This window comes from Budorcas taxicolor, chromosome 13, assembly GCF_023091745.1.
Source record: "Budorcas taxicolor isolate Tak-1 chromosome 13, Takin1.1, whole genome shotgun sequence".
NCBI lineage: Eukaryota > Metazoa > Chordata > Mammalia > Artiodactyla > Bovidae > Budorcas > Budorcas taxicolor.
Window position 1 is genome coordinate 63,981,122 of NC_068922.1, and position 27,775 is coordinate 64,008,896.

Sequence of the window (27,775 nt, forward strand, 5' to 3'; positions counted from 1 at the left end):
TAGAGTTGTAGCGTGGTAGCACTGGCTACTTCTCAGGCTCTGAATGGCACAATCCCCTCTGAGACTACAGACTTAAGAGACATATATCATTTGATTGCAATATATGAACCTTGTTTGGCCCCTTATTTGAACAAATTGTAAAAAAAAAAAATTATTTTGAGATAATCAGGGAAATCTGGACGCTGTCTGAATATGTGAGAATATGAAGGAAGCATTAGTTTTTTCCAGGTGTGCTAATCGTATTGTGTGGTCACAAAAAAACAGAAAACAAAAACCAAAAACCTGTCCTTGTTTTTTCAAGGTACACACTGAAATACTTAAAGTGAACTTGCTTTAAAATAATCAAGAGGTAATGGGAAGAACATGAATGAATGCAAGATAGATGATGAGCTGAAAATCTGAAGCATGGGGAATTTCATTATACTGTTCTTATACATGCTCAAAAATTTCCATGAAAAAAAGGTGTTCACATAGAAATAAATAAGTAAGATTTCAGACAAGACTATCACAACCTACTTTAGATCCTGCTGACTATTCTTCTTCTTCCGAGGGGGCTTCTTCTTCTTCGGTTTATTTGCGTTGCTATTGTTTTGCTTATTGTTTACCCCGAAATGGCCCGCAGAGATATCACTCTGCAACAAGTTGACCAACAATGGGCTCGTCAGCGTGACATCCTTATTGACCGGGAAGCCTGGATTCTGACCACAGGACATCTGATTTCCATTGGGTGCTCCATTGAAAGGTGCATTGAAGGGCATCCCATGGCCTGAGAAGTGGTTTCCCGAGGCACTGTTCCCCTGCATGGCCTGCACGTGGGGGGGGACCATGTTGCTTTGCTGCATGCTAACATCTGGCATCATCTGAGACAAGCTGACATCATTATTTGCTGTCGTAGCAGGATCACCATGCTGCTGGGCCATGTGGGGGCTGGGCCCTGGTGGCCGCAAGACCTGCCCCTGCATCCCCATAACCTGAGACGGACTGCTGTTCACGGGCCCTTGCTGTGGCAGCATCTGTCCTGACATAGGTCCTGTAAACTGCACCATGTTTCCTTGCAAGTTTGGCGTTGGTCCCCTCATTATCTGTGCTGGTCCCGGCATGACATTAGACTGGTTCTGAGTGTTAAACTGTTGCTTATTCCCCTGCATCTGATTGGTCATGATCTGCTCTATCATTGGATTCTGTTGGAGCAAAACTTGCCCCTGAGGCCCCATCATCTGGTTATGTGGTGCCATCATTTGGGGGCCCTGCTGGGGAAGCATCTGCTTGGGTGGGGTCATCCTTTGGGGCGAGGGCCCAAGATTTTGGCTCTGAGGATTCACCATCATCTGACCCTGTGGCATAAGCTGGGCCCTTGAAAGGATCATGGGGTTCTGAGGGTTCAAGGCTCCTTGTTGCTGGACCATCTGGCCCTGGGAGGGCACGATCTGCTGGTGCATGCTCATCAGTTGAGATGGTGGGCCCTGCTGGGGCTGGCCTTGCATGTTGCCCAGGTTCACCTGAGGAACCCCAGAACTACCAGCCTGTTGGTTGTTCATGTTGCCATGAATTCCCATGAGGCTGGGCTGCATCATATTTGGTGGCCCGTGGGACACCTGCATCTGGTTTTGAGGAGGACCAGCTCCTTGACCACCTGAAAAAAAAAAAAAGGCACAGTTTCAGAAAGAAATACTATTATCTTGTTGGTATTAAGATTCTCAAATTACCTTAATTAGAAAAACACCCCTCACCCATATCCAGTGATTAGCATAAACAGATGTGTTATGCTTAACATATTTCTGTGAGTTTTCTATAGTATGAGGCTGTGACTGTGGCATACATTCTCAGTGACCATACAACAGAGAAAGAGAAACCATTTCTTTATTCCTATTTGGTAACTTGATAACATTTTGAAGATCAACATAGTTTTCTTTCTCTTAGACTAAACAAAGAGAAAGGTAGCATCTCATTATTTAAAAATAACTTGTAACTACTTAAAATGAAGAAAATTAACTTTTCGTGTTATGGGGTAATGAAATAAGCTCTACTTTAGATGAGACAGGAAACAAAAAATGTGCTGCAGCCTCTTAAGAAAACCTCAGCAAAGTTGAGAAGATGTTTAACAATGCTCCTTGGGAAACTATAATTAAGACTCTCCAAGGTTATGGATGTGTTATCTGGATACTGCACTTTAAAGAAAAGAACAGCTAATACTTCCTAAAGATGGGTCTCCTCCACCCCAATGTGGTAAAAATTATTTAATCTTGATCTGGAAGCTGAGCCTCTGGTGGAAGTCAACTGACAGACAATTAAGAAGCTGCAGACAGAGGACAGACAATAAAGGATGATAAAGCTTCAGTGACCCTCTCCTGTAGCAGTCCCTAGGAGACCACATGGGACATGTTTTAGTCTTAATTGTTTCCAATTCAGACAAAGAGCACTTCCTGGTTTGCCACAGTGTATACTTACTGTTAGGTCTTTGGGATTTTCCTATAGCTGCTTATATTCTCTCTTCCTTTCTGCAGAATAAACTTCTAGCTTATTTTATCTCCTCCCCACCCTTCTCATTTTGAAATGAGGACTAAAAAGTGATAGCCACAATGAAGTCATCAAGCCAGTCCATGCTCCAGCCAGGAGGCGAGGGACAAACTGTCCTTTGTTCATACAATCTAGATTTTTCTGGAATCCTAAGATCTTCCAGACCAGCCTTAAACTGAATTCCATGACCACTGTATATACTATATACACTAAATATTCCAGTATATATTCATTCAATTGACAATCATCTATTGAGTACCTAATATGTGCAAGGCACTTCTGGTACTGAGGTAACATCAATAAGCAAGACAGACCAAATCCCTTACTCCATGGAGTCTAGTTGGCAAGAGTAAAATAACAAACAGACTAAGTATTTTCACAGGAAGAAGTAAAAGCTTAATAAGAGAAATAGAGTAAGAGAACAGGAAACGACAGACAAGAGTAGAGCTATCTTAGATGGGATAAACGGAGAAATCAAAACAGTAAGTGCATGGGGAAGGCACCTTATAAAAATATAAAACAGCTGCGCTTATGTGGAGGAAATTGTGAATGATTTTATTACTGTTTTAAAACTTCCTATAGAATGTGAATTTACATAGCTCAGGAATTGCAGTTTTGCACTAGCAGATGGAGAAAGTCATGGTTTGCCCTACATTTCTCTAGCCCTTCAAGAGGTAGTTTGAACTTTTTAAGTTTCGATCTTTTCTCCTTCCTTAGTATTTACAATTAACAGTGGAACCACACAACTAAACTAACTCCAAATGGGCAAGGGAACTCAGAAAGTATTTGCGCTACCTCAATCCAAACTCCTTATGAGAAAGGGTAAGAGGATTAATCATGTGCTACCTAATAGCAACCAGATACATGCAGTCTCGGCTAATATAATATTGCTTACAAATATTTTCTAGCCATTCTGCTGTACACAATATGCCCTCCTAAATTTCTTCTTATATATAATACACTATTGGCATTACACCTGTATTGATAAAACCTGGTCTTCAAACACCACCTTGTAAACCAGAATTCAGACACTCAACACATACAATGTTAACATGAATTATAGAGATTTTAAATGCTGCAGTTGTTCAAAATGCCATATACCTCCATGCCTTTGTAACCACCATCTCCTTTGCCAGAAATACCTTTGGTCCTTTTACTAACTGAGGGGTCAGCAACCTATGATCCATGGATCAAATAAGGCCAACTGCCAGCTTGTAAACAGACGTGAACTCACTCAGAGCTCAGGAACACAGTTTTGTATTAGCATATAGGCATTGTGGAACATTGCCATGCCCATTCTTTTATGTACTGTTTATGGCTACTTTGGTGCTACAACAGCAAAGTTAGGTAGCTGCAACAGAGAACATATAACCTGTGAAGCCTGAAATATTTACTACCTGGTTCTTTTCAGGAAAAAAAAATGCTGACGCCAGCTCTACCTCTAGGTTTATCTCCTTTCTTTAGGTGTTTCTAGATTTTTCAAGACATTTTACTTACTTTTAATATAACAGTTATTGCCCTGAAAGGATATTTATAGGTCTGAAACGAACGGCAAGGATCAAGGCTTACATTTCTCTGTATTTCCTTGTTGTCTACCTACCACACAATGTTCAATAAATGCTGGCTGAATAAGTCATAGAAAACAAACCTGCATGCTGGACATTTTGATTCGCTTGCAGCTGAGGGGCTCCTGAATTCCCAGGGGTAGTTGCTGTGGTCGAAGGCACCTGACCTTGCATAAAGTTCGGATTGGCCTGTCCTGCTGAGAAGCCAGGTGGGAGGCGTTTAGGCATTCCTTAATAGAAAACAACGAGTAAGGCAGTTACCTAGCAAATTTATACTCTTGCTTAGATGTGGAATGAATAAGGAAGGATGAGCTGCATGAAGTCTCCACTGGCTTAGCTCTCTCTGTCACACTGGTAGGATCTTTAACAAGGTTGGGAAAGATGGTTAAAAAAATCAACACAATTTCTTACATGAGCATTGTCAAAATGAAAAAGAAATACTAAAAAATTTACACTTTGAACATGCCAAGGAAAAGATGGCAATCTGCTCCCTAAATGTGATCTGAGGCCACGTCACAGCAAGGTTTAGGGCTCACTTTTCTGTAATACAACGGACCCCAAACCTTTACATACTTTAACATAGGTACCAAAGGAATACACTAAATTCTCTCATATTCAAACAAACTGATCAGAAATACTATAAAACAAAGACCTGGGTCCTGATATTAAGCATAGATAGGTGATTTTTTTTTTTATCCACTGAGGGAATAGATGACAATTTTTTTTGTGGAAAAATTTCTCCCCTGTATTGTGCTGGTCTCTTTGGAAGAGACAAGAGATCAGCAACAATTTATAGGAGCATCAAAGTGAGGTTATATTAAATTTATCATTACACCTTCCTCTCAAAAGGGTTTGCTGAAATTCTGACAGCTATGGTACCAAAAACTGTGCTCTAATGGAATCTTACTAAAGTAATACTTTCTTTTATAGGAAGGTTTAATTTCAGCAAACAAATCTGTAATAAGAATCTCAGAACCCATTCACTGTTTATAACATAGGCCTGGATGTGGCCAGATCACCTAGGTGAGCACATCATTTGCTCTATGAAAGCATCAAGACCTAAGCTCACTTGAATTAGTCCATTTATTTAAGGGCCAAATTTTCAATGTCCTGAAAAACGCTTTGTAGACAAATATGCATTTGTCCTTTCTTTAGCAGTGACAAGTCCCCATTTGCATGCTTCCATTGTAATTATATCAGTAATCACATTTGCAGGAGGGACTACCCAGCCCCCACTGATCCAAGGCTAGATGCCCAGAACAGTGAAGTTTGGAGCCAAAACATTCTTGCATTTTCTCAAAACTTCTTAGGATTCAAATATTACAGCCTGCATGTCAGTAAAAGTAATTACAAGAGAGTGAAAAGACTGATGAGCGATTTAATTTTACCAGAAATCATGGGAACATGCCTTTGCTATGTTGCACTAAAGATGCAAGGGTTTTTTTTTCTGGATAGGCAATGGGTGTCTTTTGGTGGGGGGGTATGTTTATCAGGTGACAGTATTACACTCTCTATACCTTACTGAAAAGCTCCAAGCACATTCATGTGCACTAGATCAATGATTAATAAGAATAAATAATAAACATGGAGATGGATAAGTTTTACTGTAATCGTTTTACCTCTCACACATTAAGCTCCATTGCTTTTTCTTCATACAAGAGGCACCTTACAAAATAAATAAATAAATCTCCTTTAGGTATAACTGGTGGAATTCCCTCTCTAAGGAGCAGGCATTGGCATTATAAAACTGTAAAAGTCAATGATTTCTGAACTTACTCCCCTTTAATACTTTAAGCAAATTTAACAAATACCATGCTAATAATATTTTTGCTAACTAGGATTACCAAAATTGAAAACAACAAGGGCCATTTCCCCAACAAAACCCTACACTTATCTTTTCATTTTTGCTCTACTGCATAACCTTAATTTTTTCAACAGCGGAACAGCTTAAGTTGTTAATAAAACCATGATTCTTCCAGACGCCTTAATTTACTAGTACAAGATCAGGCAAAAATATTTGAAAAACAAAATGAACATATATCTACATTGAATTTTACCTGCGTTTTTATCCAGAGGACTAGCTTAAACATAACCAGTAAGACGCTGCATAATGTATCAAGTTAACTAAGTCATATCAAGTGTCATCACTATATTCACAAAACCAAATAGTTACATCCTCGTTTCACTCCCTCCATTAACTCTAAAAATTGAAGTGCTACTAAGATCTAGCTCCAGTCAATTCACAACACAAACAGCTCCAGTGCTCCTCACCTCCTAGGCCTGGATGTAAGCTCTGTGGCCCCTGATTTGGTGGTTGCTGCTGTATCCCCATGAAGTTAGGTGGCACGTTTCCCTGTTGAACCATAGGATTCCGACCCGGAGAGCTGACGGGCTGCTGAAATCCCTGGGGAAGTGGGTTATTTTGAGGTGGCCTTGGTCCCATCTGCTGCTGAGTTTGGTTAACCGTTGGGGAGGAAGCAGGGGATCCCTGCTGGAAGGAGGAGGGTGAGGAGGCAGGAGACTTGTTGGTGAGGTGGGGCTGCTGCAGGGGGGTCGGGACCCTGGAGGGCCCTCCCTGCAAACTCTTCATCTGAGGAGCTGTGAACTGGCCTGGGTTGCTCATCTGAGGAAAGTTTGTATGGGCTTGTGAAGCTTGCTGGCTGCCAAAGGGATATGGAGGGGGAGGGTGGGAAGGTGTCTGTACCGTGGCTAAGGATGGTCTTGCCTGGAGTTGCTGTTGCATTGGGCCAGGCAAGGGAGCCTTCTTCCACCCTTGATTTGCAGTCATTGTGCCCAGAGAACTCTGGGCTGGAGGAGGCTGAAGGGCTCCGGAAGGCAGCTGGTTCCAGCCTGGAGGAACAGGCACCTGAGTTGGGGCAGTAAACTGGGGTCGAATGCCCTGTGGCTGTTGCTGCTGATGTTGCTGTGGGGGTCTTGCCTGCAGCTGTTGCTGCTGTTGCTGCTGCTGCTGTTGTTGCTGCTGCTGCTGTTGCAGCTGGGGAAAACTGGCTGGGTTTATTTGTCTGTTCACAGGGACGGGCTGCATTGGGTGGTGCGGGGGCGCTAAAGATCCTGAGGGATGACTTTGTTGCTGTATATGGAGCCCAGAGAGGAGTGGATCCATTGCATCTGTTTAAAGATAGTCAACAAAGCAATAATTAACTTACTGCAACCTAGATTCTAGAGCAATCCTAGAGTCTTGGCAATTCTGCAAAACAGAGAAAAATCTTCTGGTATCATTTAATGTTTGTGAGCATTTACTATAATGCAAAACAACTATCGAGATGAGAGAAAGACTGAATCTTGTCTATAAAGAGCGTATGATTCTAAAGTGGATACAAGAGCCAGGCAAACTATGCAGAGCAGTATTCTCCAAAGCATATTCTGAGGGATTATATTCATTAGTATTAGAAAACAAAACAAAAAATAAAGTCAATCAGGTTTGGGAGACACTGGACCTAACACAGCCTTAGACAGGTTTCTTCACTATAGGACTTCCAGTGCTTCCAACATGTTACTTTTGGATCTCTGGGAGGGAGGATCTAGCAGGACACATTAACCAAATTTACTTCACTACAGAATTCTCGGGTACGGAGGAGCAGGATTAAGTAGGCTATGGAATACATTTTTAGGAATGTTGGGGTATAACTGATAAGAATAGTGAGAAACTCTGAGAAGAAATTTTGAAAAGGAAATAATGACTTCTAGCTTGAAGAAACTAAGGCAGATTTTATATAGAGGACAGCATTTCAGCTGAGCAGTTAGAAATCTGGCATCAGAGAGAGAGCTGAATTCTATGATGCTCTGTGCAGGGAGTGCAGCCTCTTCAGTTCTCAAAGGTTGGAGGTCAATACCTGACTGAGAAGCAGGGCGAGGAGTCCTGGGCTGCAGTTCTGAATTGGGGCCTGGTGCCATCATGGAAGATGACACGTTTCCACCCTGGGGTATCATAACAGTGGCAGGGCTGGTCATCCTTATTAACCCTAGAGAAAAAAAAAAAAATCTCTAGAATAGAGTACTGGAATTGACACAATGCTTGTTTTTAATGAAATATTTCAAAGATGTAAAAAGGTATAGAAAATTTTTATACCATTGTCTACCTTATTTAAATGTAAACCCTGCCCTACTCTGCCTGCTTCATATATATATGCAATATATATAAGAAGCCTCCTACTCCTTCCCAATCTCATTCCATTCCCTCCTTATCTTATACTGGGTTAACAGTTTCAAGTTTTTATCTTTTCTACATATATAAACTGTAATACATTTTTTGAATGCTTTTAATCTTTGTATAAGTGACACCATTCGATATGTATTGTTTAATTTCCCTTTTCACTTAATACTATTTTTTTGAGATTCACCCATCCTGACTATAACAGTGCCCCATTTTATGGAGTTAATACAGCCATTTGCCTGCTGATGAACACTTAAGTTTTCATCTTTAGAATTTTGCAATGGCATATATTTGTCCTGTATTCCATAGACATGGAAGAGTCTCTTTAGATTACATACTTAAAATCAGTAGGTTTTAAAGTATGAGCATCTTCCATTTTACTAGATATTGGTAAACTGCACTCAAAAGTGGTTATACCTATTTATACTTTCACTAGCAGTTTGAGAACTCCTCTTGATTCACATCTTGCTAACTTCTGATACTATTAGATTTTCTAGGATTTATTAATAGCATCTACCTTTATAAGTGAAAACAACTTATAATTATCCTCTGCTCTCATCCTAATTTTAGCATCATATTGAAAACAATTTCAAAGTGAGCTGGAAAGCATCTTTTCTCTTTTTCTATGCTCTGAAAGAATAAGTGTTATCTGTTCTTTGAATATTTAGTAACATTCACCTGTAAAATCATCTGAGCCTGTGGTTATACTAGTTGATCCACAGGGAGACAGATTATTTTATTTCTTAAGTAGTTGTAGATTTTTCATTTGCTATGTCTTACTAAGTCAGTTTCAGTTATACTTTCAAGAAACCTGTTAATTTGCCAAAGCTTTCAAATTTATTAGCATAAAGTTATTCATGGAATTTTTTTCCCATTCTTTCTAAAAACTGAGATATAATTCACATGCCATAATAAAATACACCCTTTAAAGAGTACACTTTTTTTCATTCTTTACACTGCTCATGCCTCTCTCTCTTATTTGTCTTACTAGGATCAATAATTTCAGTTGTCTTTTCAGAGAAACATCTTCTGGTTTTGCTGCTCTGTTCCATTAGGTTTTTTAATTCATGAAAGTGAAAGTGAAGTTGCTCAGTCGTGTCCGACTCTTTGCAACCCCGTGGACTGCAGCCTACCAGGCTCCTCCGTCCATGGGATTCTCCAGGCAAGAGTACTGAAGTGGGTTGCCATTTTTCCTGCTCTTACCTTTATTGTTTTCTTGCTCCTAAATTAACTACTTTGCTGTTCTTTTTCTCATTCTTATGTCAGACACTTAAGTGTTTTGATTTTCAGACAGCTCTAGTATAAGGTCTGCTCTAAATATCTGAGAGTCAAATTTTCTAGTCTACATCTCACAAGTACTATTTTCACTGCCATGTTATGTGCTCAGTTGTGTCTGACCCTTTGTGACTCCATGGACTGTAGCCTGCCAGGCTCCTCTGTCCATGAAAATTTCCAGGCAAGAATACTGGAGTGGGTTGCCATTTCTTCCTCCAGGGGATCTTCCCGACACAGGGATCGAACCTGCCATCTCCTGCATTGCAGGCAGATTCTAAACCTGCTGAGCCACTGGGGAACTATTCTCATTATTTCCTTCTAAATATTTTCTAATGTCCATCTTGAATGCTTTTTTAAGAAAAAATCACTGGGTATTTAGAATACATTTTAAAACTTCTAAAAATATGGGGTATTTTAGTTTTTTGTTATTTTTGGCCACTGACTTAACTGCACTATGGTCAGAGAAAATGATCTATGTGATACCTGTATTTGGTATTTACTGAAACTTGCTTTTGGAATAACATAATCAGTTTATACAAATGTCATTCATGAGAAGATTAAGAATTCTTGAATTATTAGTACAGTTTCTAAATATGTCCATGTCTAATATGTCTCAAACTATTTTAATTATATTATTTGAGCTTTCTTTATCCTTACCAATTTTTGTTCGATACATCAATTACTATTGGAGGTGTGTAAGAATCTTCCTTAAGATTTGCTATCTACATGAATCCGGGCCATTTTTACTTCACATATTTGAAGCTAGTTTATTAAAAATACAAAAGTTTAGTTATCTTCCTGGATTTTTCCTTTTATATTATACAGTCATCCTTTTTATCTCTAGCAATGCTTTTTATCTGATAAAAATATTGTCATACTCCTTTTTCTCGGTTAATATTCACCTGGATTCTCTATTTTCTTCTATCCTTTTAACTATGAACTGAGACCTTATGTTTTATGATTCCTCTAAGAGTACATAGCTAAATCTGAATTGCTCAATCTAATTAATCACTTTCTTTATCAGTGCTTATAATCCACTTGCATTTATTGTTAATTACTGGTATATTTTATCATTTTATGATATCACTGTTTTTTACCCTTTTTTTTCTGTGCTGTTTTCCTACTTCTCCTGAATTTTACTAGACTTTTTTTCATCATGTTCTTCCTTTCAACCCCTCCACTACTAGTTTAGAAATTATACCTTCTATTTCTATTATTTTAGTGATATTTTTAAAATGTCAACAGACATATCTAAAGGCCATGTATGATCATCATTATTACTAAGTAAGTTAATGTTTATTTACATTTACCCAATGTTTACCAATTATTTAGCTCACCATTCCTTCTTAGCTCTTATTTCTTCCATCTTAGGTTCAATTTTCTTCTTCCTGAAGTACATCCTTGAGCAGTTCAATTAGCAAGGGTCTGTTAATGGTAAATTCTCTTAGTCTCTTTAAAAAGGTCTTTAATTCATACTACTCTTGATACTATAGCTTTTGTTTAAAATTCTAGGCTGTTAATTTTCTCATCACTTTGAAAATATTATCCTCATGCTTCATGGCATCAATGTTGCCACTGAGAAATTAGCTGTGGGTCTGATAATCTTCCCTTTGTAAATTACTGGGGCTTTATTTTGAATTCCTTTTAACATTCTCTCTGTTTTTCTGCTCTGCAGTTTTTCAATTTTGTGTCTAGATGTGAATTTATTTATTTTTTTGTAGGGCTCAGAATTATTGGACTTCTGAATCTGAGGACTCATGTCTTTCATCAATTCTGGAAAAATTTCAGCCATTCTCTTACTATCGTCACTCCTCAATTTCCTTATCTTCTGGAGCTCTTTTCAGGGATATATATTAAGCCTTTTCATTTTATCCTTCACTTCTCTTGATCTCTTTCATATTTCCATCTACTCATTTACTGTCTGTTGCATTCTCACTGTTGGCATTTTCTCAAATTCTCCTTCCAATTCAGCTGTCTCTAATTGGCTGAGTACGTTATTCACTTCAATAATTTTAAAATTTCTGTAGATTCTAATTTCCCCCTAAATTCTCTTTGTGTTTTGATAGTGTCTTGTTCTCTTCTTAGAATTTTCATTATTTTAAACATGCTGATATTTCTGTTACCTAGAATTCTGGAAAGAGGGTCTAATCTTAAATTTATAAATTCAGAGAATAAGCTCGTTTATAACTGGCAATAAATATGAGAAATCTGCAATGGTTTGAGGTGACAGCTTCAGTGGTTATTACCACTTTAGAACCACTTAATAACTTAGCATTGCTGTTCCTGGGTCATTTCAGTGACACGTGTCCAACATGTATGAGGATAGAGAAGACAATTCTATAACCACCCTTTCCCCAACTCAACTAGAGCCCAGACCAAGGGAGATAAGCTTTGCCTTCAGCCTCCTGTGCCAGAGAGCAAAACTTTTTCTTATTTATCTTTTACTGAAAATACTGGCTTCATGAAGGATTCTGAACTCTAACTTCCTTCTTTATGTGGACCCAAGGCAAGGCTTCCTATTTTTTCCCTCTTGGCCATTAAAACTCAAATCCGTTGGCTCCTGCAGCATTTCCTCACGTGTTCTGCTGCTGCTGCTAAGTCACATCAGTCGTGTAAGACTCTGTGTGACCCTACAGACAGCAGCCCATCAGGCTCCTCTGTCCCTGGGATTCTCCAGGCAAGAATACTGGAGTGGGTTGCCATTTCCTTCTCCCTTCACCTGTTCACTGTTATTTAAATGTTCTTCTTTGTTGCCCTGAGGATTTTTCCTTATTGTCTTACAAGCTCATCTGTGCATTAAGTGTTCTATTTTATCTGACATTTTCAGATGTTCTGTAGCTGAGACAGGGCAGTTAGGCAAATGTTTACCTGTTAAAAATGGATCTGTTTCTTGGAAGCCCACCCCACTTTCCAAAGATGGTAATTGGATAGTAAGAAAGTTCTTGGGAAATAAAAAGATATAGGTTTTCTTAGTCTACAATCAGCTTCCTATCCCCAGAAATGTTTAAGCACATGCTGGCTAACATGCTCAGGAGTGATACTGTAGAATACATTCTAGCACGATGTGGGAATCTTGACTAGAGTCATGCTTCACAACTGGGGGCAATTTTGTCCCCTAAGGGATATCTGGAAAGGTCTGGAGATAGTTTGTTGGAACAACTAGGAGGAAGGTGTGGTGGCGCTACTGGCACCTGATAGGCAGAGGCCAGGGATGCTGCTGAACATCCTACAAGGCACAGGACAGCTCCCCATAGGAAAGAATTATCGATTCAAAACATCAATAATGACACATGACTAAATGACTACTATGGTACCTCACTAATCTTGGGATTCTATGAAGCTACGAAACAAAATTGGCTATGGATTTTGTTTTCATTTAAAAGGACTCCTGCTTATCAGTCAAGTTTCTGTTGCCAATGCAAAGAGAATAAGGTAGTGTTAAGAATAATTTAGTCTAAGACATTCTAGATACACAATTCTAAAATTATTTATTATAAAGGTTAGTTAAGGTCTCTTTCCCTAGAAATATTTAACTAAATATTAAATTTTGTTTGCATCCACCGTCCCAGTGGACAACAGAGAAAAAAATTCTTATTTTAAGTATGCTTGGCAATAAAAAAAGATACCTAGGTGCTAAAATATTACTGTGACTACAGATCATTACTAATTGATTATTCTTGAAACTTTGTATTTTATCACAGTGTCCTTCATTAAACAATCTAATTTCAACCTAAATCTTTTAAGTTTCCTATATTGATAATGAACTACATACATCACTAAAATTTACACTCACTTTTCAGAGATACTTAGTAAATATGCCTGCTGTTTGCCAGATACTAGGAGAGCCTGCAATTAGTGTGCTGATATTGGCTTAATGGAGTCAACATTTTAAGGTTGGAAGGGATCTGTAATATTGTTTCTTGGACATAAATATGTTTACAGGTAACTACGGCCAGTAACTATTAAGACATCTGGCCGGAAGTTGAGACTAGAACCCAGATGTCTCATCCTAGGTCTGGTCTTGCACTAACTATATGCAGCTTGGCTATACTCTGCTCACTCTTCTGGCTCTTCAATGGAGGCAACAGCGTTACCTATAGTCTCTCATCAAGCTGCCTTAACACCAAATGCTCAGATTTCTGCAGAGAACTAAACTTATTTAACTCCCTACTATAGGTTCCAGGTTGGGTATTTTCCATTTACTATACAGTACTCCAAAACAGCCCAACAACACAGGTCCTGACACACAACAGGAACTCAGTGAAGGTCTGCTACATTGCTCAGGGCGCAACCATCTTCAAAAAAGAGCTCAAAAGATTATAGGGACTATTATCTCGGTGAAGAAACTGTTGCATGGAGAGGTACAGTGATGCGCTTCAGGTAAACACCAAGTGGCAGTGCCAGCATGAAAACCTAGCTCCAACTCTCCATGGCCAAGTCTTCAGCTACAGTTCAGAAAGAACAGCTTTATAAACTGAGCTTCTCTACTCTGCTGCATTTCTTCAAGAGCTACTGTGGTAGGTTGGAAGTGAATGATCGGGTACAATTTCACGTACTTAGATTCTCCTTCAATCACAGCAGCTGTGCTTTTCTGGCTTATTGGAATAAAAGTTCCTACAGCAGAAGAATCCTGAAAGCTGCTAGTGCAGTGAAAACAGCACTGACCTGGGGAGTCAGATTTGCCCACTGCTACTTGACCATGGGCAAACTGCTTCCTTTCTGTGAACTCCATAGTTTCCTCAGCTTAAAATGAGAATACCAACTCAATTTTAACCTTCTGTGACTCACAGAAAGTGGTTGCAGTCTCTAAAGAAGAAATTTCAGGACTGCTACAAAGATAGCAAATAATTTGTAACTCTCTCAAATTCTAAATACAGAAAAACACATATTCTCCCACATACTTCTACAGATTTCACCTAAGCATGCACAAACTCCTGGATTCTCAGTCACAGAGAAAGGTGACTCTTTCTCTTTCATAACATAGAAGGCTACGTTATGCTATAAAACACCCTGAGGATAGAAGATGTTTTATTCAGTTCTATTTGCAACACTTGGCATAGGTCCCATCATACAATGAGAACTCAATAAATGTTTCCTGTTTCCTGCATGGCTCAGGGCTCATCTACCTTTAAGTATGAGCCCCAAACATCGCGAAGACTATATATGCTCCATGCTCTGTGATCCTAGTCTCCTAAGAGTCTAGATTCATGTCTTGTTTTCCTGAACCAATCAACAGAAGTGTGTCAGGAACCCCCACCTATCTTGCAGGACTCAAATGATCATACATTAGCAAATAAAGCCAAAAAAAAGGAAACTAGTCAAATGTCATACAACTGAGTGGGAGATCTCACCTGGACCGCCTGCCATGGGAAATCCCGCTTCCATCCTAACTGAATTTCCAGCTCCCATGGGTCCATTCATTCTCACATCTTGGCTCCGGTTCTGAGCCAAAGCCAGGTTGATAGCACCTTCCCCTGAAAATGATAGTCAGGTTTAAAAGGAAATCATCAGAATAAGATGTAAATTTTGTTGAAAAACAGATATACAAGAGCTCTAGGTTTATGTGTTTTTAAAGAATTATGCTAAGTTAACCACCACAAAAAGGGTGAGTTCAATACTATACAGGCCTCTTTTCAACCTCACCTGAGCAGGTTCACTTACATGAAGCACAAGGAGAACATAACGAATTCTCACAATACAGTAGATGGACAATCATTAATGATGTATGGCATCAGCAGAGAGCTTGGAAGGCAGAATATTTATTTTCAATCAACTCATTTTATATGTGTGTAGGAAGAAAATATTCTCAGAAAGTCTCAAATCCTGGATTACTTTTTGAGAATTTATGATCAGAAATTAGAAATATGAGTAGGTCTAACGCAGAAAGAACATACAATGGCATGGGGACACTGTGATATTTGTAAGTAAAATACCATTTTCCTTTCAACAACTGCAATATAAAGAGATATGCAGAGGAGAAACTCATGCAATGAAGAGTAGATACCCTGGCTACTAATCTACCTCTGAGATATGATAAGAGCAACATTTGTATAGGGATTTTAATGCTTAAGAAACTGTATCTTATTTGAACCTCACAATAGCCTGGTAGGTAATGTCACTAGAAGTGTTCCAATTGAGTAGACTCTAAAGTTAGAGGCAATTTATTTTATTTTTTAAAAATTAGAATGACATGATGAAATTCATTTTTTAGTAAATATTATGTACCTAGAAGAATGTATGAAACAAATTCAATTCAAAGGATAATTACAACGCAAACCTCACATAACCACTCTTTACTTTAAGGAGCAAACTCCCTGTAAGCCCTTTGTGCTTCTTTAAGATCACATGTTTTTCCTTTCCCGCTGGAGTTGACTACTAAAGTAAGGGGCAATTTAAACTTCACTTAATAAAAAAATCTCTGAAACAAGTTTTGGGACGCTTCCTGAGCTTAAGCCCAAATTTTGACTATTCTTACTCTGGTAGACAGCACCACCTTGCGGACAGAAAAAAGTATAGCTAGCCTGTGGTTGAGGATTTGAAAGGCTGCATTCACCATGCTCCTTACTGTTTTAGGGCAAGATGACAAAGAATGAAGCCAATGAAGGCACAGTAGTTTCCTGTCTTGTCACAATATAGGTCAGCTAGATAAATAGATAAAATATTAACTATTGTAACCAGGTAGATAGCTTGGTAATAGGGAACAAATATCTTAACAATAAGTGACCAATCACCAGGGGCTATACAATGTTCTAAATTGCCTATGGGAGTTAAGAATAAAAGAGAAAAAGAATACAGATCTTGAGGGTTTCCACCAAAGGGAAAGAACTATTAACATACTAAATTTGCGAAGAGGTTCTAGGTGGAAGAACTTTTGTTTTTGAAATGGACAACAGATCATAAAAGTGGCTTGTGGCTGTTACTAACAGCTCAGATGTGGTCCTTGCCAGTCTCTCTAATCTCAATTCAAACTAGTTTCTCCTTCAATAACAAGGACTCAGGCTCAGTGGCGTTTTTTACTTTCGTAGGCACACAAACCCACTTTTCACCTTAAGGCCTTTGTACAAGTTGTTCTCTCTGCCTAGAGCAAGTCTCCTGCACCCCTCACATAAACCATCTTCTCAATTTTCAGTGTAAGATTAAGTGTCACAAGCCCCTAAAGTCTTCTCCAATCATTTTTTCCAATGTCAGGTCACCTTGTTACTTCTTCAGAGCACATCCCATGTAGTTACTCATTCACTTATTTTCTTGTCTGCCTCCCCTTTATGGGCTTCTGAAGTAGCACTAGTGGTAAAGAATCTGGCTGCTGATGCAGGAATGCAAGAGACACGGGCTCAATCCCTTGGTCGGGAAGATCCTCTGGAATAGGAAATGGCAACCCGCTCTAGTATTCTTGCCTGGAAAATCCCATGGACAGAGGAGCCTACAGTCCATGGGGTCACAAAAAGTCAGACATGACTGAGCACATACACACACTCTTTTATCTGTTCTCCCAGGATAGTTATTAATAGTTATTCATAATAACTCCATTTATTTTCAAATCCTAATTTAAATGATAAATTTTATGGCCACCTTAATTATATCCTTTAAACACTGAACAGTGCCTGGTGTACATAACAGGCACTCATTAGCTATTTACGGACTATATGATGAAAAGTCATCTTATCATAACCTTACAAAGAATCATAGACATTTTTCCATATGATAATTGCATTCCAGGAAAACCTGACGGTCCATAAAAATCTCACACTGAAAATAATGGGTTTCATGGGAGAAATACTGTTGAGGCAAACTCAAAACCCATGCGGCTTTGTAACTAGAGCTCTAATGAAAACAAAAATTGGTGTAGGCAACACACCTGAACACTAGAGTGGAAATGCCTGGTCAAAGCTGGGAGGGAACACAGATGCAGTGGAGCTTTGAGCTAGTGGGGCTGCCCTCCAGGTGGGCATGGGAGGAAGTAAAGTTCACAAGCTGAGAGCCATGCAATGCTGAGGGTGTACTTCTGGGGAAGGTACCTGAGTGTAACTTCTCATTCTCAATTTGCTGAAAAAAAGCTGAAAGGGCTCCCAGCCATGTAGCAACAGATCAAACGGTTTATGGACAATTAACCTTCTAATCCTACTATTCTAACTCCCTTTGCCCAGGCAAAAAAAAATAATGTATGAATAAACACAATTTCCACACTATACTACTGTTATTATCCTATTTACAAGCTGCACATAAGTTAGTTGTTGTCAAGGAAACACACATAGAAGAGAACACTACTGGCTCTCCAACCTGCTGACTGGGGTTGGCAGACTATGACCCATGGGCCAAATCAAGCCTGTTGCCTGTTCAGATAAATAAGTGTTACTGGAACACAGCCACATTCACTCATTTACATATTGTTTTGACTGTTTTTTGCACTATAGCATCAGAGCTGAGTTGTCTTGACAGAGATCTTCTGGCCCACAGAGCCAAAAATTTTTACTCTTTGACCCTTTACAGACTCCTACTTTAAATCAGAATGAATTTACAGGGGAGTCACAAAATGTCCTCAAAAGAGATGTCTCCTCAACTCCCTGGCCAAAACTCAAAAGAAGGGTACAGGGAGTGTTCTTCAATGGAGAAAAGACTGTGTGTCCTTGGGTGTAGGACAACCTGTCCCTCCAGCCCTGCAGCAGACACCACAATAGTGGCAAGACCTCCTCTTTTAACCTAAAAGGCATCAGCCCATCATCAGTTTCACAAAAGCAACAGCTGCTGCCACCACTTTCACTCCTGCCTGAATTCCCAGTGAATGTGGAAAGAGAAAAGGAGATCACCCAGGACATAGATGTACTCTAAAAGCTAAAGAAAAAAAACCTCTTTTCTGTAGTATGATAATCACTGCCACATGTAAATTTCATAATTTCTTATAATATATGTGATCTATTTTGCTTCCATGCTGGTATTTGCATTTTAATTTATGGCTACAGGAATAAACAGGAGTCTTACTCTTTTGAAGATTTGTAGGAAGTAGGGATGATTAAGAGAAGAAACTTGGGGTCATACAGACAGCGCATTCTGCCCTGCTCACCAAAGTTCTCGAGCAAGCTATGCATCTGCCCTTTTGGCTTTCTGAAAGTCACCAAGACGGTTGGCAAGAATAAGCGTCTTACAAAAGGAGGCAGAAAGGGAGCCAAGAAGATAGTGGTTGACCCATTTTCTAAGAAAGACTGGTATGATGTGAAAGCACCAGCTATGTTCAATACAAGGAATAGTAGGAAAGCACTGACCACAAGAACTCAAGGAAACAAAATCACATCTGATGGCCTCAAAGGTTGTGTTTTTGAAATGAATCTTGCTGATCTGCAGAATGATGAAGCTGCCTTTAGACAATTCAAGCTAATTACGGAGGATGTTCAGGGTAAAACCTGACTGAGATTTCCATGGTATGGATCTTACCTGTGACAAAATGTGCTCAACAGTCAAAAAATGGCAGACCATGACTGAAGCACACGTTTATATCAATGTGCTTCATCTGTTCTCACAAGTGTTTTACTAAAAAATGCAACAATCAGATTTGGAAGACTTCTTATGCCCAGCACCAGCAGGTGCGCCAGATTCACAAGATGATGGTGGAAATCATGACCTGAGAGGTGCAGACAAATGACTTGAAGGAGGATATCAATAAATCGATTCCAGACAGCACGGGAAAAGACAGAGAAAAAGCTTGCCAACCTATTTTTCCACTCTATGATGTCTTTGTTAGAAAAGTAAAAATGCTTCAGAAGCCCAAGTTTGAAGTGGGAAAACTCACGGAGCTACATGGTAAAGGTAGTAGTTCTGGAAAAGTTGCTGGGGATGAGACAGGTGCTAAAGCTGAATAAACTAATGGATACAAGCCAACAGTCCAAGAACCTGTTTAAAATGCAGACTTTTAATGGTGACAAACAAAAGATCTTATTTGTGGTTTAAAAAAAAAAAAGAGAAGAAATTTGGTGTTTCCTTTCTCCACTGGAAAACACTACCACAAAGCCCTTATAATTCAGGTAAACAGGTAACATAGACTATAAAATGTTTAGGGTTTTTTTTTTAAGAAACTGCTTATATGTTTCTTATTAAAAAAATGCATACTGATGTGCTTATAAAACATAAACAACTTATATGGTGTTATTAACAATAGCTGTTTGACTTCTACTCTTCCCAAAAGTTCATCCTATGTTTAATAGATTGCAGTGAATTAATTTTACTTTTCTGAATCCTTTTGGACAATCAAAACAAACTGGTTATTGTTTAAGCCACTATTCTCGTATTTATCAAATTATGGAATTCACCTCATTTCTCAATCTATCTCTTAACAATCTGTTTGTTATTACTGCTCCTTCTGGGGCACAATAACCTACAATCTTAACTGCACAAAATATGTCTCACTCCTAAACATAAAATGTTGACCTTTCAGTTACTGAGGTTTTGTGGAACTTTTAGGTCCTATGCAAGCACAGGGTCAGAAGGGCTTGGCTGACAAGGGCAAGAGAAGGCTGGAATCACTCACTGGTTGCCACCTTGTTTGCATCAACGCAGGAAGGGGAAAGAAGGTTTTAGTACACTGGGCACCAAAAGACAGACGCTCCTCTGTGCTTCCTCATACTTGGTAGTTCCATCTCTCAGGTTTATCTCCCTCATCAAGGTCATGAGTTCCTTCTGAGTTCATAAAGGCAAAGCCTATATTTTGCTTATCATGTATTCCAAGAGCTGAAGCAAACTAGTGCTATTATATATGTGCTTCCTTTACTTTCATTCAGCATATGTTTATTAAAGAACTTAACATGTACAGGCAAGTAAAGATACAACAGTCAGCAAAACAAGATATGGTTTCTGCCCCTACTGGAGCTTGGAGTCCATGGGGGAACAAAACAATCATCAAAATAATTGCTCTAGTGAAGGTGTAAGAAATGATCAGAGCAGGGGAAAACCAGACTTTTGCAAAAGCATGTGAAAAAAGATTCTGATTCAGTCAAGGAGTTCAGAAAACACATCCTTAAGATTGAAGCTGATACTTGAAGGTTGGGTATATAACTAACAGAAAGGGGAATGGTAGGGAACAACATCCATACAGAGGAGACATCAATGCAAAGGACCTGTGACAGGAAGAAGAAACGTATAATCAAGGAACCAAAAGAAGGCTGAAGAGGCTAGAACAGACAGCAAGGAGGAGGGAGGAGAGCTGGACGAGATAAGGCTAGATGAGAAATGTAAAGGTCAGACTATGCGAAGCCCGAGGTCACAATACAGAGTTTGGACATTACTCTGCAAATAATGGCCAGTCATAGCACAGTTTTAAGGTGTGTGTGTACTGTATTTTCATTTTTAAAAGATCATGCTGACAAAAACATCTGCAAATGAATACGGCTACAAAGGGATTGTTCAGGGCCTCTGTTAGATAAATAAAAAATAAATACTAAATCAGGCATATTGGGTGAAAGGAAGCAGATGAAATTAGGTATTTTTTTAAGGTTTTTTTTTTTTTTTTTTGATGTGGACCATTTTTAAAGTCTTTATCGATTTGTTGCAATATTGTTTCTCCTTTAAGTTTTGGTTTTTGGCCTGGAGGTATATGGGGTCTTAGCTTCCTGACCACAGATCAAACCCACACCCTCTGCACTGGAGGCAAAGTCTTTACCACTGGACTGCTAGGGAAGCCCTGAAATTAGATATTGTTTAAAAGACAAATCAGTCCTTGGTTAGGGTGCCAGTAAAACCAAAGTTGGATGGACTGATAGCCAAAATCAGTCCAAGGGAATGGAGTCTGAGGCTATGGACGCTGAAGCATCAGGACCCAACCAGCCTCAACTCCTTTTCATGTGAAGCACAGGTGACACGAGTAACTTGCTGTTCAGTCGCTGTCATATCTGACTCTTGGTGACCCCATGAACTGCAGCACACCTGACTTCGCTGTCCTTCACTATCTGACTGTGCTCAAACTCATGTCCACTGAGTCACAATGCCATCCAACCATCTTATCCTCTGCCCCCCTCTTCTCCTTTTGCCTTCAAACTTTCCCAGCATCAGGATCTTTTCCAATGAGTTGGCTCTTCACATCAGGTGGCCAGAGTATTAAGAGCTTTAGCTTCAGCATCAGTCCTTCCAATGAATATTCAGGTCTGACGTCCTTTAGGATTGACTGGTTTGATCTCCTTGCTATCCAAGGGACTCTCAAGAGTCTTCTCCAGCACCACAGTTTGAAAGCATCAATTCTTCAGCACTCAGTCTTCTTTATGGTCCAACTCTCACATCCATACTGGAAAAACTAGCTTTGACTAGACGGACCTTTGTTGGTAAAGTGATGTCTCTTAATACACTGTCTAGGTCTGTCATAGCTTTCCTTCCAAGGAGCAAGTGTCTTAATTTCGTAGCTGCAGTCACCATCCACGGTGATTTTGGAGCCCAAGAAAACACAATCTGTTACTGTTTCCACTTTTCCCCCAACTATTTGCCATGAAGTGATGGGACCGGATGCCATGATCTTAGTTTTTTCAGTGTTGAGTGTTAAGCCAGCTTTTTCACTCTTCTCTTTCACCTTCATCAAGAGGCTCTTTACTTCCTCTTGGCTTTCTAGCATTAGAGTGGTATCATCTGCATATCTGAGGTTGTTGATATTTCTCCCAGCAATCTTGATTTCAGTTTGAGCTTCATTCAGCTTGGCATTTTGCATGATGTACTCTGTATATAAGTTAAAAAAGCAGGGTGACAATAGCCTTGACGAACTTCTTTTTCAATTTTGCACCAGTTTGTTGTTCCATGTCCGGTTCTGACTTGCTTCTTGACCTGCATATAGGTTTCTTAGGAGGCAGGTAAGTCTGGTATATTCCCATCTTTTTAAGAATTTTCCACAGTTTGTTGTTATCCACACAGTCAAAGGCTTTAAAGTAGTCAATGAAGCAGAAGTAGATGTTCTTCTGGAATTTCCTTACTTTCTCTATGACCCAACACATGTTGGCAATTTGATCTCTAGTTGCCCTGTGTTTTCTAAGTTAAGCTTGTACATCTGGAAGTTCTTGGTTCATGTACTGCTGAAGCCTAGTTTGAAGGATTTTGAGCATTACATTGCTATCATGTGAAATGAGTGCAATTGTATGGTAGTTTGAGCATTTTTTGGCATTGCCCTTCTTTGGGACTGGAATGAAAACTGACCTTTTCCAGTCCTGTGGCCACTGCTGAGTTTTCCAAATTTGCTGACATATTGAGTGCAGCACTTTAACAGTTTCATCTTTTTTAGGATTTGAAATAGCTCAGCTGGAATTCCATCACCTCCACTAGCTTTGTTTGTAGCAATGCTTCCTAAGGCCCACTTGATTTCACACTCTGAGATGTATAGTTCTAGGTAAGTGATCACACCATTGTGGTTATCTGGGACATTAAGATCTTTTTGTATAGGTCTTCTGTGTATACTTGCCACCTCTTCTTAGTATCTTCTGCTTCTGTTAGGTCCTTACCATTTCAGTCCTTTCTTGTGCCCATCTTTGCACGAAATGTTCCTTTGGTATCTCCAACTTTCTTGAAGGGATCTCTAGTCTTCCCCATTCTATTGTTTTCTTCTATTTCTGTACACTGTTCACATATGAAGGTCTTATCTCTCCTTCCTATTCTCTGGAACTCTGCATTCAGCTGGATATACTTTTCCTTTCTTCTTTGCCTTTTGCTTCTCTTCTTTTCTCAGCTATCTGTAAGGCCTCCTCAGACAACTACTTTGCCTTCTTGCCTTTCTTTTTCTTTGGGATGGTTTTGGTTACCACCTCCTGTATACAATGTTATGACCTCGGTCCATAGTTCTTCAGGCACTCTGTCTATCAGATCTAACCCCTTAATCTATTCATCACCTCCACTGTATCATCATAAGGGATATGATTTAGGTCATAACTGAATGGCCTAGTGGTTTTTCCTACTTTCTTCAATTTAAGCCTGAATTTTGCAATAAGGAGCTGATAATCTGAGACACAGTCAGTTCCAGGTCTTGTTTTTGCTGACTATATAGAGCTACTCCATTGTTGGCTGTAAAGAATATAATCAATCTGATATCCGGTGATGTCCATATGTAGAGTCATCTCTTGTGTTTTTGGAAGAGGGTGTTTGCTGTGACCAGTGTGTTCTCTTGACAAAACTCTGTTAGCCTTTGCCTTGCTTCATTTTGTACTCCAAGGCCAAACTTCCCTGTTATCCTAGGTATTTCCTGACATCCTACTTTTGCATTTCACTCTCCTACGATGAAAAGGACATCTTTTTTTAGTGTTAGTTCTAGAGGTCTTGTAGGTCTTCATAGAATCAGTCAACTTCAGCTTCTTCAGCATTAGTGGTTGGGGAATAGACTTGGATTACCGTGATGTTGAATGGTTTGCTTGGAAATGAACGGAGATCATTCTGTTGTTTTTGAGACTGCACCCAAGTATTGCATTTCAGACTCAAATGTTGACTATGAGGGCTACTCCATTTCTTCCAAGGGATACTTGCCCACAGTAGTAGATATAATGGTCATGTGAATTAAATTTGCCCATTCCTGTCCATTTTACTTCACTGACTCCTAAAATGTTGATATTCACTCTTGCCATCTCCTGCTTGACCATATCCGATTTACCTTGATTCATGGACCTAACATTGCAGGTTCCTATGCAATATTGTTCTTTACAGCACCAGACTTTTTCACCACCAGACACATACAGAACTGAGCAATGTTTCCGCTTTGGCCCAGCTCTCTTTCTGGAGCTATTTCTCTGCTTTTCCCCAGTAGTATATTGGACACCTACTGACCTGGGAAGCTCATCTTCTGGCATCATATTTTTTGCCTTTTCATACTGCTCGTGGGGTTCTTAAGGCAAAAATACTGGAGTGGTTTGCCATTCTCTTCTCCAGTGGACCACATTTTGTCATAGCTTCTTTGAGTTATGCAAGCCCCTTCACCACAACAAGGCTGTGATCCATGTGATCATTTTGGTTAGCTTTCTGTGAGTTACTTGGCATTGTGAATTCAACTTAAGAGGAACAGACAAAGCGGCACATGCTACAAATCATGCTATATTCTAGTATTCCTATAATCTGGAACCAGACATGTACCTTCAATCTGAACGGAGAGAATTCCCAGATCCCGAAGCTGCTGATTGTTGCTCTGAGCCAGGATCCGAAGCCGCTCCGCTGCTTCCCGGGGGATATTGAACGTCACACGTACGCTATTCCAGGGCTCCACCTTCTGTACCTTTAGCTTGCTGGATTCTTGGTCATGAAAGGAAGAGAATAATATTAGTAATGTTTTAGCCATCAGAAGACATGGAATGAACAACAACAAGGAAGTAAAAGAACAAGCTAGAATACCAGTATGGAACAGCTGAGAGAGCTTAAGCTTTGGTATTAGACCTTAAACTTAATCCCAGCCTTACCACTTAGCCCCTGGGAAATCATGAACAAGTTATTTAACATTTCTGAAACTTAATTTTCTCTTCTCGAAAACCATGAAAAAACTACTTCATGAGACTGTGAGTGCTAAATTATATAATAATATGCTGAAAATCTAGCATAGCACCTGACATACCATAGGCACTTAGTAGATGGAAAGCAGTAAGATGGAGTAAGGATCATAGGAGAGAAGGGAGAGATAAGCTTAAATTACTAGAATAAGGTCTACTTCTAGACTCAGTTTAATGTATGTGAACTGAGAAACTAAGAAAATTTAAGTTTCAAATTTTAAGAGAAATTCTATAAAAATTCAACTGGCAGATATGCCAACTGTAGGATATCAGAGAACATGCAGCTACAATTCACTAAACTTGTTTAAAGAAAGAGCACTGAAAAGGAAGATAGTAGATTCACTTATAAAATGTTAAGCAATTACACTTCTTCAAATGAAAAAGTTGAACTTTTAGTACTCATATTTAAATTTTTACTGAGCATCTCTGTGAAACATATTCATAGATATAGGGAGCAAACATTTCTTCCTATGTCCTGTAAATGCTTCAGTTTAAGGAAGGCTTAAGTCTTGATTCTTTACGTCTCTGATTTTTAATCTTTTTATATGTTAAACAAGAGTAGAATTTCCACTGAAGCACACGAAACTGAGGAGAAAAGCAACATAAATCTCACAACTATATTTCAGTTAGGATAAGAAAACATTACCTTTCAGCAAACCTGAAAAGTCAATGCAAACTTCAAAGATGTTTTTAAATTATAATGCAAAAGTTAAACTAACTGAGGAGGTAATGTTGTTTGTAATTACAGTTTACAGATGGAAAGCAAATACCAGGTCCAGTTAGACAATAATAATAAAAAAAAACATTTTTTCCCCCAACAACCCCAGACAAAATAATTTTCCCTTTTGTTATAAACTCAGCTACATCAAATGTTTTGCAGCCTCTATTCAATTATACATTTAAGCATTGAGAAAATGGTCATTTAGGCATATATGTCCTCAAAATAAGAAATTTACATGGATAGGGGAAAGTATCTACATGTTACCTAAAAGCCCCTTCTACCTCCAAAACCATTATACATTATCAGTTTATCCAGACATGGAGTCCACTTGTTCTAATATGGAAAAAAAGAGACCACTGGCTAAGAGCATTGAGATACATAATACAGGAAATTTAGGAAGGATTATGCATGATTCAGTCCAAATGTATTTTATAGGGTAGGAAACTGAAGCCCAGAAAATCTAAGATTTACCCAGAATCCAGTAGCTGCTGCTGCTAAGTCACTTCAGTCGTGTCTGACCCTGTGTAACGCCATAAACGGCAGCCCAACAGGCTCTGCCGTCCCTGGGATTCTCCAGGCAAGAACACTGCAGTGGGTTGCCATTTCCTTCTCTAATGCATGAAAGTGAAAAGTCAAAGTCACTGAGTCGTGTCTAACTCTCAGCGACCCCATGGACTGCAGCCTACCAGGCTCCTCCGTCCATGGGATTTTCCAGGCAAGAGTACTGGAGTGGGGTGCCATTGCCTTCTTCAATCCAGTGGCTACCTATCACTAAAATGGCATAACATCTAGCTCTGATTTTCAGGCCATTTTCCTTTCCATGACACTTATACATCCAAATAGCAAAAGGCAGGGAGCTTGAGATTCTGCTGCCACAGAGGACAAATGCTGCAGGGCTTCTTCTCAGTCTGAACAGCACTGGAATCTTATTCCTACATGGCCCAGACAGACATTAAACTTGCTTTTTATGTTACCTACTCGTGATAAGCCTACAGAAAAAATTTTAACACTTATATTTTATCAAAAATTTTTTTTCTTAACTTTCATCATATTTGAGAACATCTAATTTAAAATACTTTTTAGATCAAGAATATAACTGATAACCATGTCTGAGCTTACCAATGTATTTAAAAGCCATTAATAAACTAATTCAGCTATTTAAAAACAAGAAAAAATGTGGATAATTAAGAACAATGAACAATCAGGCCCAGCTAGCCCTTAAAATATGATACATCATAACATGATTATGGTGGCAATTACAACTTTCACCATAAAATTCTCTAATAATATATTAAATAATCCATAACTAGAAAGAAGCCTGAAACAACAGTTTTTTTTTTTTAAAGAGCCATAAAAAAAAAAAAGCTCTCCTCCTGATATTAATTCTAAAGAATAAGACCTCAAAACCTAAAAAAGTTGGTTAGCACTGAAGAGTTGCGATAAAAGGATAAAATCTAGGCTTTGCACTATGTCTGAAGGGATTAAATAACTGCACTAACCAGAAAAGATGGAGAATATATAAACCAAAGTCAACAAGCACAAATTCCTGTAAGACCACTATAGGTTATCTAAATGTGTAAAGAGGCCAGATGGGACTATGGTGAGGGGAAGGTATGTCTTCAGTGGCAGCTGCTACTTAGCACCACCTGGGATAGGAGAGTTCAATGTTATTAGACCTTTCCTGTATAAAGACAAATCCAAAATCTGAATTTTAATATAAAATATCTATTTCTTGAAGCACTGGCAATAAAATTCAAACACTGAAAAACAAATAAACAAACAAAAAAATAATCAGAAAAACTAAAGTGAGCTGTATGTAACACATGGCTGCACACTGCATCCAGTAGGCTATCAGTTAACCCCTGATCTATAATTTAAGCGAACAAATTTCAAATACATTTTAAGTAAAGCCAAAAAAGCCATGGAGTAAAAGATTTTTGAAAGCTTTAAGTGGCCTCAAAGAGCCAGTCATTTTATAGGAAAGGAAACTAAAGACCAGAGAGCTAAAAACAATAAATAAATTTGGGTCTGGAGAATTCCTCCCGTC

The 27,775-nt window shown here is 39.0% G+C and overlaps 1 protein-coding gene across 5 annotated transcripts in view; it reads right to left on the bottom strand.

Annotated features, from left to right (window-relative positions):
* Positions 1-27,775, bottom strand: part of NCOA6 (nuclear receptor coactivator 6) — a 91,599-nt gene that overhangs the window by 26,568 nt on the left and 37,256 nt on the right. For 2 of the 5 annotated variants that reach the window (XM_052650825.1, XM_052650824.1), the window contains 6 exons: positions 24,601-24,756; positions 14,883-15,005; positions 7,937-8,065; positions 6,354-7,211; positions 4,166-4,312; positions 517-1,633 (listed from right to left, as the gene is read on the bottom strand). In XM_052650825.1, the coding sequence (XP_052506785.1) occupies positions 517-1,633; positions 4,166-4,312; positions 6,354-7,211; positions 7,937-8,065; positions 14,883-15,005; positions 24,601-24,756 (2,530 nt within the window). Of the gene's footprint in view, positions 1-516; positions 1,634-4,165; positions 4,313-6,353; positions 7,212-7,936; positions 8,066-10,868; positions 10,957-14,882; positions 15,006-24,600; positions 24,757-27,775 lie in introns of those variants that run through there. The other 3 variants (XM_052650826.1, XM_052650827.1, XM_052650828.1) reach the window with 3 other exon arrangements.